Source organism: Nicotiana attenuata, unplaced genomic scaffold, assembly GCF_001879085.1.
Source record: "Nicotiana attenuata strain UT unplaced genomic scaffold, NIATTr2, whole genome shotgun sequence".
Classification (NCBI taxonomy): domain Eukaryota; kingdom Viridiplantae; phylum Streptophyta; class Magnoliopsida; order Solanales; family Solanaceae; genus Nicotiana; species Nicotiana attenuata.
Genome location: NW_017670365.1, coordinates 802,911 through 817,013, shown reverse-complemented (window position 1 = coordinate 817,013; position 14,103 = coordinate 802,911). Strand labels below are relative to the sequence as shown.

The following is a 14,103-nucleotide window of genomic DNA, read 5'->3' as shown; positions in this document are numbered from 1 at the left end:
CAAAGGGGTCTTGCACGCAGGCCCGCGGCGATGCCGAATGATGCCCCGCGGGCCCCAGGATTTGAAGCTTTGATGTACTCTTGATCTAGTTTTAATCATCGAGTCTGTATTTTGTTATTTTGAGTCTTTTTTTGTAGTTTCCTTTTCAAGAAAAACAAGTAATCTAGTAGCTTTGTAATCGGGGTTTTATCAATGAAATTTGAAAAGTTCCAAAATTATTTCCTTATTTTTGCGTTTATTTGCAAGAACTATGCTTGGTCTGATTCATGCGGGATCATGATACGTAGGCAATCTCCATAGGATTCGACCGAAACCAAAAACAAAAGGCAATTAAGAATAAAAGAGAGCAAGAGAAAAGGAAAGAAAGAGTGGAAAAACAATTTTGAGGAAAGGAGAGTAGAAACAAGAAAGGCCAAGGCAAGAGGAAAAATAGGAAAAAGAAAAGAGGGGAAAATAAGAGAGAGAAGCAAAAGAAAAGAGGGAAAGGCATGAAACAAACAAAAGAAAAACAAGAGGGAATGAGAGAATAAAAACAAAGAGAAAACAAGGGTGTTGTGTATATCTGAAATAGGTATTAATAGGTGTTTGTGTATATCTGAAAACCACGCAAATATTGTTTCGTTCAAGTTGTGTAGATGAACATAATAGGGCGATAATGAATGAGTTGCTAATGGATCATATTCTTCAATGCCAGTATGACTCAAGAGGTCTCATAAATTAGTATTAAATCTTGACTGCCTTTAAGCATAATTTTAGCATTTTGAGATCGTTTGTGAACATTAAGCTGTGAGGTTGAGTTGCCGTGTGTATTATAATTGCTACAAAGGTGCTAGTCTGATCGTTGTCACAGGGGTTCGAAGTGAGCCCCTTTCGTGAAGTTTGTTTGGCGTGCCTCATGTGGACTGGGCTCTTTTTGGGCCCAGAACTGAAATAGTAATTGGCTTGTTAATAATTAAATGGTAGGCTTTGGGCCTTTCAAGTTAGATAGCAGGCTTTGGGCCTTTCAGATGGAGGGGGCAAGCCGCTCGAGTCAGTTCCCCGATTGGTGAAGAAGAAATGGTTGAGCTTTTCCTACAAGCCCAGGGACCTACCTACTTCAGTCATTTGATTCCGGCCTTGGGAAAGCCTTTCAATGATGTGTTAAAAATGGGGGAGCTAGTGGAAAAAGGAATCAAGTCAGGCAAAATCGTGAGTTGTTCGAAAGACATTCAGAACATCCAAGTAAGCTTGGGTAAAAGAAAGAGAAACCGAAAAGATGATCCGATGGGCTTTCCTGGTCGACACTTCCAGCTTCGACATCGTCCCCGTGGATATCCTTGTGTACCAGATGAGCCTCCCCAATGCTATTTCTCTCCACAAAAACCCCAAAGTCGTACATCACTTTCCCCGTACCCAGCTCCACAAAATGCCTATCCACCCCCACGAGCATACCGAAAACCCCCTGGATCAGGTTTTCGGCCCAATCAAGCGTTTAAGAACGAGAGGCTGCTGAAAAAAGAAAAGGCTTTCACTCCTATTGGAGAATCATATGCCAGTTTATTTCAAAGGCTGAAGCAATTGGACACGTTGAAGCCAATCCAGATAAAAATGCCAAACCCTCTGTCAGAGAAGTTTGATTTTTCTCAAAGGTGTGCATATTGCTCGGATGCCTCGGGGCATGACATAGAGAAGTGTTGGGATCTGAAGAAAGCAATTCAGAAGCTTATTGATGCAGGCGACATTCTCGTACAAAATCTGGATGCAGCAAACACCAGCCAAAGTCCATCACCCGTGCACAATGAGACGCATATGGTGGGCATGATTTATTTTGAAAAGGAATGTGAGAATTCTTCTGGGAGCCTCGGAGGTCCAAGGGCTACCAAGCTTTCAGCACTATCAGAGGTTGATCTTAAGAACGAGCCGGCGAAAGGAACCCAAAAGCAGCTTGATAAGAACAATGTGATAAAGACTTGTGAAGTTCCCAGTATTGTTGATGCAGAATTCAGTGGCTAAGATACCGTGCTTGGTAATTGTAAAGACGCGCCATTTCTTGGGCGGCCAGAGAGGAGCTTTGGTGGCTTTGTTTATTGTCATTTCTGTTGTCCAGGTTATTTCAGGGTTGTAATCTGGATATTGTCTTGTGACTCAAGCCCTTCTATCTTTTTATTTTGTACAGTTCCTTTGGTCGTAGTATCTCATGTAGTGTTGTCTAGGCTTGTTCTAAGGGTTGTACCCCAGTTTGCTGTGCTTGTTTTGTTGTCCAAACTCTTTCACCGTCAGTCTAATGCAATTCTCTGTTTTCTGTAATTTCTAGTCATTTCTGTTTAGTTTTCTTCTCCTCTAATAGCTCTTTTCGTGCTGGTTCTAGTGACATGACATGCATGCGTAACTCTTAGCCTGAGCTTAATAGTTAGTTTAGTCATGAAACATTGGCACAATTTTGAAGATGACAGGAATACTTGAGGGAAATAAGAACAGATTTGAACACTTTGAGATCATTTGAAGCCCGAACCATGTGAAACTGGGACAGATAAAACACAGGGAAACCCTATTGGAATACATCATGCTGCATCAGGTTGAAGCTAAAGGAAAGTTTGCCCGAATTGTTAAGAGCCGTTCGTGGTAAGGAAAATGAGAGTGTTGTCCAATGGTGCTTTGTATTCAACAGATGTAGAAGGCGGATGTGTGGATACGGTTACCGAGTCTGGTACAATCAAAAGATGTTTGCGAATGTTTTCTGTGGTTTGTTTAGCTATGTTAGTTGTACTTGGCATGTTTTGAAGATTGGAATGACGAAGGCATTTTGTTCTGCTATCTAAACACTTTATCCTTTGTTACCCCCTTTGAGCCTTATTTATTTTCTTTCATACCCCTCTTTCGGAATCAGTAGCAAAGATTAGAGACACAAGCGTAAAAGATAAGTAAAGGAAAAAGAGAAAAGGAAAGAATGAAAAGAGAGAGAAGGAAAAAAGGAAGTAGAAAAGAGAAAAAAAAGAAAAAAAAGAGAAGAAAAAAGAAAAATAAAAAAAAAACAACAAAAAGAGAAAAAGAAAGAAAAGAAAAGACAACAACAAGTAATTTCTATGACATGAACAACGTTCGACTTGATTCCGAAAGGATACATAGGCAGCCTCTCTCTGAGGTTCAGTCACACCAAAATAAAAATCCAAAAGTCCCCAAGAAAGAAACTGGGGCAGAAGTTGTGGTTGTTGTGAGAAATCTGATTCCGAAGGTTGTAATTTCGAACCCATCTGAATTGTTTTTGAGCCTTTTAATATCCTTTCTTTCTAACCTTGGCCAAAACCCACATTACGGTCCAGATAAAGACCTTCCGATCAATCTTCGTGAGATGCCAAGGCAAGCAAGTAGAGGTGAATCTTATCAGGGGCAACACTCCGGTCCAATCCCATACTCAGTCCAAAATCACATAAGCCTTTCGGCACAATAATACAAAAATATTCAGCCCAAACTTCATTTAAAAATATTACTTTAGTTTCTACTTTTAGAAAAATGGCTGAGTTTACAAAAACAGTGTTAAATACCAGGACTGAGTTCAATATCTAGAAATATGGTAAGAAACCAGTAAAAATAATCCCTGAAGGATTCAAGTAGTTGGCACGAAGCCCAATTATGACAATTAATCCATTTTTATAAGGATATCACAAAACTACAATCAATTAGGTAGTAATTTTATTAAGCGGGACGGACCAAGTCACAATCCCCGACGGTGCTCTACCCCACGCCCGTTATCCGGCGTGCAAGTCACCTCACATAGCACTACATTGTGCAAATTCGGGGTTTCAAACCCTCAACACAGCATTTACATTTATTACTAACCTCAAGTTGGCCAAAGTCCTAGCTTGCTATGCCCTTGCCTTTCGAATTAACCTCCTCGCGCGTCGAATCTGACCAAAACCACAATGAATACATCACAATATGCTAATCGGTCAATACCCAATCGAAAATAATCGAAAAATAGATAAATTCCCGAAATTAGCAAAAACCCGAGCCCCGGGCCCACTTCTCAAAAATCAGTAAATTTACCATCGACGGATTCCTTATCTCGCCACGAGTCTATACATATAAAGAACACCAAAATCGGAGTCCAAATGACCCCTCAAATTCCCATTTTTACTCTCTTAGGTTTCAATCCCTAACCTCCATTTTTGACCTTTAATTCCTTGATTTTTCAGTCTAAATTCATGTATTTGCATCATAAAATCGTGTTTTAGGCTTAGAAATTCTTGCCTTGATGAAGTCCCTTGATTTCTCTCCTCCAACTCGCCCAAATTCTCCAAGTCCGAAGTGAAACTTGTGAACCCTTATGAAATTTCGCGCAGATGAAATTAAATACCTCTGCCCAGGCCTTTCCACATATGCGGCTCCCAGATCGCATATGCGACACCACTTCTGCGGTTACCCCCTCCGCTTCTGCGAAAAAAACTCATTTAACGGCCCAGGCCGCATCTGCGGGNCAGTAGCAAAGATCATAAACACAAGCGTGAAAGATAAGTAAAGGAAAAAAAAGAAAAGGAAAGAATGAAAGAGAGAGAAGGAAAAAGGAAGTAGAAAAGGAAAAAAAAGAAGAAAAGAGAAGAAAAAGAAAAAAAAAAGAAAAAAAAAAGAAAAAGAAAAAAAAAAGAAAAAAGAAAAAAAAAAACAAAAACAACAAAAAGAGAAAAAAGAAAGAAAAGAAAAGAAGAGAAAGAGGAAGAAAAAGAAAAGAGAAATCACAACAACAAAGTAACTTCTATGACATGAACTGCGTTCGACTTGATTTCGAAAGGATACGTAAGCATCCTCTCTCTGAGGTTCAGTCACACCAAGATAAAAATCCAGAAGTCCCCAAGAAAGAAACTGGGGTAGAAGTTGTGGTTGTTGTGAGAAATCTGATTCCGAAGGTTGTAATTTCAAACCCATCTGAATTGTTTTTGAGCCTTTTAATATCCTTTCTTTCTAACCTTGTCCAAAACCCACATTACGGTCCAGATAAAGACCTTCCGATCAGTCTTCGAGAGATGCCAAGGCAAGCAAGTAGAGGTGAATCTTATCAGGGGCAACACTCCGGTCCAAACAAAACAAAAAGGGGGAAAATGAGAGAGTTTTATCGATGAAAACCCTCACGGGTACCGCAAGACGATGAAAGCTGAGAGAAATAAAAAATGAGAGAGTCTTATTGGTGAAAACCCTCACGGGCACCATAAGGCGACGGTGAGTTGAGAGAAAGATCAAAATGAGAGAGGCTTGATGGTGAAAACCTTTCGGGCACTACAAGTCGAATAAGGATTGTGAATCAGATTGGATAAGCGGAGCATTGAAGCCCAGTTTCACGGCAAAAAGGTACAACAAGAGCTGACCATCAGATTTGTTTAACAGTATAGGCCGCAGGTGCATGTCATGGTCATTAGAGTTGGTATCCACACCCGATAGGTTTCTACTTTGTAGTTTTTTTGTCAAGAATCATCTCTGTCCATTATCCTTTACTCTGTTCCTTTTGTCTTGTTTACTTCCTCCTCCTGAGTCTGTCAAAACAAGTGAGAAATGACTGCAAAATTTGCCGCCAGCTTTCCAATTGCACAAGACAAGATCTGGCTAGCACATCAAAGTGGCATAAGTCCGAAAAGAGCAGCAAGCGCACGGAGTGGGTAACAATCAACATGCTTTGGGATCCTTGTGAAATACAAAGGTTTGGTACATATCAATTCATGAACAATGCAACAGATGAAGGGTTAGGGTGAACAGATCAATGGTATTTCCTGTGATAAGATTGACAAAAAGGGTGGTAAACCAGTGACAAGAGAGACCTTCCAAGCAGAAATCAAAGTCATCATGACGAATGAGGGAGCCGTAGACCTCAAGGACAGGACCAGTGGTTTAGAAAGAACAGCATACGCAATGAGGGGATGACAAGTGTCGTGCTTTGGGGTTCATGTGAGACACAAAGGTTGGTAAATGTCAGTTCAGGAGCAATGCAACAAATAGAAGGTATGGGGGTTAGAACGGAGAAGAGGTATTTTCTATGTCAAGGGTAACAAAGAAAGCGGTTAGTCAATAAACAAGCAAGATCTTCGGGTGGAAATCAGTTATCATGACAAATAAAGGAACAATAGATCTCGAGGCCAAGGCCGGTGATTCAAAAAAGGAAAGAACAACATGCGCGCTGAGTTGGTAACAATCAGTATGCTTGGGAGCCCATGCAAAACACAAAGGTTTGGTAAATGTCGGTATGAGCGGTGCAACAAATAGAGGGTATTAGGTCGGAACGAGAAGAGGTATTTTCTGGGTTAAGGTTTACAAAGGAAGTGGTTAGTCCAGGAACAAGCATGGTCTTCGAATGGAAATCAGTTATCATGACAAGTGAAGGAGCAATAGACCTCAAGGCCGAGGCCAGTGTTTAAGCCAAGAAAGAACAACATATACACGGAGTAGGGGGCAATAGACGCGCTTTGGGTTTCATACGAGACACAAAGGTTGGGGAGATGCCAGTTCATGCAATGCAACAAATAGAGGATATTGGGTCTGAATGGAGAAAAGGTATCTTATAAGGAAAGGGGTTAGTCCTAAACAAGCAAGGTCTTCGAGTGGAAATCAGTCATAATGGGAAGTGAAGGAGCAATCCTCAAAGTTCAAGGCCACAAACCAACCACCACATTTTAAACTGACAAGATTTTTCTTTGATTGAAACAGGGGCAAGAGATTTTTCTGTGTTTTTGTCTATTTTGTTGAAGTCAGGAGCCCGCCTGGAGAACAGAGGCACACATTTCAAGTTTCAGCAGTCAGGAGGCCGCCTGGAGAACAGAGGCATACGTTTCAAGTTTTAGAAGTCAGAGGCACACATTTCAAGTTTCAGCAGTCAGGAGCCCGCCTGGAGAACAGAGGCATACATTTCAAGTTTCAGAAGTCAGGAGCCCGCCTGGAGAACAGAGGCATACGTTTCAAGTTTCAGCAGTCAGGAGCCCGCCTGGAGAACAGAGGCACACGTTTCAAGTTTCAGCAGTCAGGAGCCCGCCTGGAGAACAGAGGTATCACAATTCAAGTTTTAGTTTTCAAATTCTTATTAATATCTGGTAATATGATGCCCAGTCACCAAACTGGGGCAAGAGATTTTCTTTGTTTTTGTCTATTTTGTTGAAGTCAGGAGCCCGCCTGGAGAACAGAGGCACACATTTCAAGTTTCAGCAGTCAGGAGCCCGCCTGGAGAACAGAGGCATACGTTTCAAGTTTCAGCAGTCAGGAGCCCGCCTGGAGAACAGAGGTATTACAATTCAAGTTTTAGTTTTCAAATTCTTATTAATATCTGGTAATATGATGCCCAGTCACCAAACTGGGGCAAGAGATTTTCTTTGTTTTTGTCTATTTTGTTGAAGTCAGGAGCCCGCCTGGAGAACAGAGGCATACGTTTCAAGTTTCAGCAGTCAGGAGCCCGCCTGGAGAACAGAGGCATACATTTCAAGTTTCAGCAGTTAGGAGCCCGCATAGAGAACAGAGGTATTACAATTCAAGTTTTAGTTTTCAAATTCTTATTAATGTCTGGTAATATGATGCCCAGTCACCAAACTGGGCAAGAGATTTTCTTTGATTTTGTCTATTTTGTTGAAGTCAGGAGCCCGCCTAGAGAACAGAGGCAAACATTTCAAGTTTCAGCAATCAGGAGCCCGCCTGGAGAATAGAGGACTACATTTCAAGTTTCAGCAGTCAGGAGCCCGCCTGGAGAACAGAGGACTACATTTCAAGTTTTAGCGGTCAAAGCATCACTCGGGAAAGGGAGAACACTACAGAGTGCAATTCAAGGCAGCAACAAAAGAATTCCACCGGAAGAATACAAGTCAACAATGCAACAAGGACCACAAGAGCAAGTTTGAAGATATAGATCGGATCTTTTGTAATTCATACATCTTAGCTTAGTCTAGTTTCTTTTATTTTTGACACGGTGTAATAAGGGGTTCAGTAAGCAGTAGCAGCAGCAGCGGCAACAGTGAAATCACAGCTCCATGGTAGTCCCAGCTACCAGACATTCCCGAACTACACTGACCTGATTCCTTTTTAGCCAAGGATATATAGGCAACCTCAGAAGCAGGGTGCGGTCAAATCTTTCAAAAATGCTTCACACGGAGTATTCAAACGGGCAAAAATTGCTCGTATTTGCTCACTTATCTTTGCACGAAAACTCTTCGTGTTTCCGAGCAAAGAGGGGCAGCTGTGAGCACGTGATTTTTGCCCTATATGAATTACTCCCATAAACTCAAAACAAAATAATTGCTTTAAGTGTTTGCAATTTTGTGGATTTTCGTGGTATTTTTCGTTAATTGTTTGCATTTTTGTCTGTGCATTTTAATCAATGAAAAAATACAAAAGTGTACACTGCATTTGCATTTAGGGTTTAATGTTGTTTTTTAAAAATAATTGGTAAACTAGTGTTTTGCAAAATTGGAAAATCTCAAAAAATGATTTATTTTAGCATCGTTTAATTTTTAGTTTTGCATTTTGTTAGTTTTCCTTTAATTTGGTATTTAATTAGTTATGATAATTATATAAGTTAATTAATGTAAGTTGGTAGGATAATTTGGGTTAGGAATTAAGTTAGGTTTTATTTTTGTTTTTAAAAGAAAAAGGAATTAAAAAGAAAGTTGAAAAGGAAAAGAAAAGGAAAAGGAATTAAAGAGAGAGAGAAGGTTAAGTTGGGCCAAATTTTGGTTTTAAACATTCAAGCCCAAGATTTCACCCCATGAACCCTCAGGCCCAAATTTTCCACCCCTAACCCGCAGCCCAGTTGCCCCACCCGGTCCGATCTCGACCCTAGATGAAACGACACCGTTTTAGGCCAGATTGAATCAAAGCCCTCGAGGTTCTTTTGATTGAACGGTCTTCAACTGGGGTGGGCTTAATATTAATATGTCCGAACTACAAACCCCCCCCCCCCCCGTCCTTTCACTCGTCTCTCTCACACCCCCCATCAGAGACTCTCCAAAGCCCTAGCCCGCCGCCCCCATTTCCACCACCTCGAGGTGGCGGCGCCGGTCCCAATCACCACAAAAGTAACACCCCTGAACCCCCTTTTCCCCCTCATTCCAAAAACCTACTCCGAATCCTCACGAACCTCCTCGAATCTTAGAACTAAGTTCAAGCCCGAAAACTTTCAACTCAGTTGTTGTTAAACCTGGTGGCATGCATCGATCTAGGAAGGTTGATTCACTTCAACCTGATGCCCTTCGCTCTTGCTCGATAGAGAAAAATGAATAGCACCAGTTTCGTGTGAGTCAAAATACCAAGCGTCTTCAGAGTTTCTGTGGTGAGTTGTTATCTCATTTGGTGTTATCTTTTTTTTGGTCTCATTCAAATTAGTGTCCTTCTCCTCGTCCCATTTTTTTTTATATAATCAGAGCTTTGGTCCAATTCAGGGGTGATCCGTTTTAATCCTCACTGTTTCCTTTGTCTTTCTAAGTATGCTTTCCAGCCTTGTTGAAATCATTCAGGTTTTAATTGCCTATAAATTGATAAATTTTGTCTAGTTAGTCACTTAATTAACTGGGCCTAATTTGTTTACATGATTGTCTATTTAGTCACTTATTTAACTGAGCATAAATGAGTTTAAATTCTGATAGCCGCTTAGCTTCTTTTCAATCTGATTGCATTTTAAGTAGTTTCTGGGGATTTTCTTTAGGGATTTTTGGGCTAGTCCTTAAAGTAGGAATCCTTCTTTGATTCTAAGTGGGCTTCCGAAATTCAAAAGCTTTCAAAGGGGCATGGGTGGGGATTAAATTTGGGTCTTAAGGGTAAAATAACAGGGCATTCGGGGGTAATTTAGAAATTGTAGAGTAGAGAATCTTGGATAACTGCTTAAAGAAGTTCCTAGAAGCTTCTAGCAGGGGTTGGTTTTAATTTTGACACTATGACTTGGCAAACAAGTCATAAAATCAGGGACCTAAGGGGTAAATTAAAATCTGAAAGGTTGCCCTATTAGCTTGCCTATAAAGGCACTCTTTCTTGCCTTAGAAGGCAGGCCCGAAGAAATTTTAGAGCCTAAAATTGGAGATTTTGAGAGCAAAAACACACCAAAACCAGACGGCTAAAAATTCAAAGAAAAATCATTGTTCTATTGGAAACTTTTGGGGGAAATTCTCATAATATCGATTCTGAAATAGTTTTAAGCGACTAAAGGCAGGAAAATGAGCTGAATCTGCTGGTATTCGAGTTTTCTGGTTCACTTTTGATTGGATTTTTGTTCTGAGCCTTATATGATATCACTGTGGGTTCAGAATTGGAGTTTTCTTTTGGTCTTGAGTTGAGTTTGGTATTCGGGGGTTGATTTCAACTTGGATTTGAACTGATTTGACCTGGGTTTACTGTTCTATTGGTTGTTTTGCTGCTGAGTGTCACTGCTTTGCACTACTGATCCTCTCATCTCTTTATTGTTTTGCTTGCCAGGTATTATCCAAAATCCCATGGACATCACTTGATGTATAATGCGAAATACATGTTTGAATGAAGTTTGATATCCCATTGTTAAATCTTCTGTTCTTCCTTTCTTTTCAATCCATGGCTCGTATGTAGTTACCAGGAATATGCTGCAAACGATTGTTTACATTTGGTGGATAACTCCATATGGTTTTATCATGATATATGTTGCTGACAGTAATGATAGATCTAGGTTTATATGTTCATTTTATTCCATTTTGAGTTGGCTCCTGTACTGTCAAGCTTAGTCTGGTTACAGTTTGTGTAAGTTACTCCTTGGCCTGCTATTTGTTGAATGTTAGCCATAATTGTGAATTTGGTCGTTAATGATGTGATCTGAGTGTTAATTTAGGGGTTATGGTATTAGATAAATCAAATGACTCATACATATCTAGATCTATTTTCAGTCATGCTTAACATTGATGTATGTTGTTAGGATGCATTAATGATTCATGTTTACGGAGATGACCAACATAGATTAGAGGAATAAGTCCCCAACGGAAATAGGTATTAATAGGTGTTTGTGTATATCTGAAAACCACGCAAATGTTGTTTCGTTCAAGATTGTGTAGATGAACATAATAGGGCGATAATGAATGAGTTGCTAATGGATCATATTCTTCAATGCCAGTATGACTCAAGAGGTCTCATAAATTAGTTTTAAATCTTGACTACCTTTAAGCATAGTTTTAGTATTTTGAGATCGTTTGTGAACATTAAGTTGGGAGGTTGAGTTGCCGTGTGTATTATAATTGCTACAAAGGTGCTAGTCTGATCGTTGTCACAGGGGTTCGAAGTGAGCCCCTTTCGTGAAGTCTGTTTGGCGTGTCTCATGTGGACTGGGCTCTTTTTAGGCCCAGAACTGAAATAGTAATGTGTTTGTTAATAATTAAATGGTAGGCTTTGGGCATTTCAAGTTAGGTAGCAGACTCGAACTAAGGATCTTTTTCAGTAACGGAGATCGTCCTTGTTCGAGTTTGGACTTGAGCTTGGGGCCCGCATGTCCTTGATTGCCTTGTTGTTAGTTAATTCATAACGTTAACAAATTAAGTTTCTTTTTAGAGACAATACTTTAATAGAAAATCGTAGTTCCTTTAGGATGTCCTTTTAAAAACAAATTGAGGTGCGCCACGCCAAATAAAATCACAAATTGTGTGGCCCTCTTTAATTACTTTATTAAAATATTTAGAACTCGGGACGTGCCGTTTAGCGAATTTTCATGGCCTCCCACAAAGTTAATAACACGTTAGTCGCTTTAGGCGCGTTCTTTAATAACCTTACCTTTATAAACTCGGGTGTGCATTTCATGTGACCCAAATCCAAATCCCAAAACGTTGAATAAAATATGTTTAGGATTGCGGGTGCATATCATGTGACGCGATCCAAAGACATGTTTTAAACGACGTTCACCATTCTTTAAAATTAATTAAAAGCGGTAAATAATTTTAAAATTTGCACATAGGTTCATACTTGTATAAAATCAGATAATTAAGCCAGATATAACAGTTGAGCGACCGTGCTTGAACCACGGAACCCGGGAATGCCTAACACCTTCTCCCGGGTTAATAGAATTCCTTACTCGGATTTCTGGTTCGCGACTGTTAAATAGAGTCAAACCCTTCCTCGATTCGGGATTCAAACCGGTGACTTGGGACACCATAAATCTCCCAAGTGGCGACTCTGAATCTCTTAATAAACGAATCCCGTTTCGATTGTCCTTTAATTGGAAAAAACTCCTTTTATTATACTCTTCCAGGCGTGTAGTAGTGAAAAAGGAGGTGTGACATATGGCAAACAGAAGCATATCGAAGCTTGAGGTAAACTAATCATATAATTACATGGAACAGAACAAGAGAACAAGAACTAGGGCATTACAGTTGAGAAAGAGATGGTCAGGAATTATGTACCAAACAGAAGCATGTTGAGGTATGTCATAAAACTTGTTACGTAAGCATATAGAATAGAAGAAGATAACAGGAATTAGGGCATACCAGTTAGGGAAAAAGTAAACAAGAAGGTGAAGGCAATTGAAATCCAAGAGCCTAGCCTTGGCTTTCAGCCGACTAGACAATGCAGCAAATTAGAGTGATAGAAAGATCTCAAGTTGTGTGACTGTAAGTGTGTAAGTGTGTGTTTGTAAGCATAGGTCTCTCTGAAAGTCAGAATGGTGAAAGAATTATATAGCATACAGTAGAGTAAACAAGTAAGGTAGGAAAATCAAGGGCACATAAATAAGGTATGCAAAATCAATTAACCAAATAATTAGGGCTAAACATCAATCAATTAAGAGGACAGAATCTTGAAAATATCACTTAAATTAAGGAGAATCTCATACGAAATCAATTAGTGGACAGAATTGAGGTTTAATAAGGTAAGCAATAAGTCCAGAGACCATTTATAGGTCGGTCACAATAACCAAAGCCCAGAAATCAGGCCAGTAATATAATTAAGGAAAGTAGTACCAATTATGAATCATATATATAAGGAAAGAATAGGTAAAAATCATTCGAAGAAATACCCGTTTTAAAAGAAAATATAATTTCAAACCCTAATTAGGCAAATAAATCAATTAACCACTTTTGTTGACAGAGCTAAAGTAAACAGTCAAGAACAGTGAGATAAATAGTCGAGTAATTGAGAACCCTAAGCATATCGAAACACAAAGATGAAACTCCAGTAAAGAAATCAGTCTTAATAGTAAAGAAGAAGGCCAGAATTGCTTTAATTTTTTTTTTTTTGCAGAAATCCTTATTAGGAATCAAAATCCTAGCTTTAGGGAAAAGTGAAATCGGTTGATAATAATAGTAAAACGGAAAAATCTTAAAGAGAAAATGCTAAACAAACTCAAAATACTTCAAATCTAAAGAGATCTAAACTGATTTAGCCAGAAATAGCTAGGTTTGTACAAAAATAAACAGAGGCGAGAAGAATCTGGTTTGAACCAGAGATTTGAAGCCATAAATACGAAGATATTAGTACTCACAAACATAGAAATGAACACAGACGGATTCATCGATAACATGAGGGGTTTGAGCCAAATCTGGTTCGAATCTCTTTGAGATTCCATCAGGAAATACGCAAAATCATAACACCAGAAGAGATAGGAGGCCAGATAAGGCTTGGAATCGGAGAAGAAACCCATTAATCGAAGGGATTTGTGACGGCGCGGCTAGGGTTTGAGGGGGGTGAGAGAGAAGAGAGGAGAGAAAGGATACAGAGGCGGAGGGTTGGGGGAAATGAGTAGGGTTTGGGGTCGTTTAGTTAATTAAAAAGCAAGGGCTGTCATGGACCGTTGATCTTCTAAGATCAACGGCCAGGATTAAATCCGGGGTTGGGGCGAGTCTAATTAAGCGGGTATGGGTATGGGTAGTTGGGTTTGGGTATTGGGTTATGGGTTAATTTAATTGGGGTGGGGTAAAAATTGGGCTAAGGTCCAAAAATTAAAAGAGGCTATATGTTAAATACCCCAATTAATTTGATAAAATAATTTATAAAAATAGCTAACAATTGATTAAAAAATGCTATTTATGCATGGAAATAATTTAAAATAATTATTTAATATTATAAAAATATAAAAGGTCATTTTTTGTGTAAAATAAAGTAATTTTGCACATATGGGCTATTATTGCAATTGTAACCTAAAGATGTAAATATAGTTATTCATAAAAT

General features: G+C 39.4%; 1 protein-coding gene across 1 annotated transcript; it reads left to right on the top strand.

Annotated features, from left to right (window-relative positions):
- Positions 1 to 1,263: 1,263 nt before the first annotated feature.
- On the top strand, positions 1,264 to 1,781 carry LOC109238411. The gene is made up of 2 exons (XM_019404861.1): positions 1,264 to 1,601; positions 1,715 to 1,781. Exons 1-2 carry the CDS (start codon positions 1,264 to 1,266, stop codon positions 1,779 to 1,781), a joined length of 405 nt encoding a protein of 134 aa, XP_019260406.1.
- Positions 1,782 to 14,103: the final 12,322 nt, after the last annotated feature.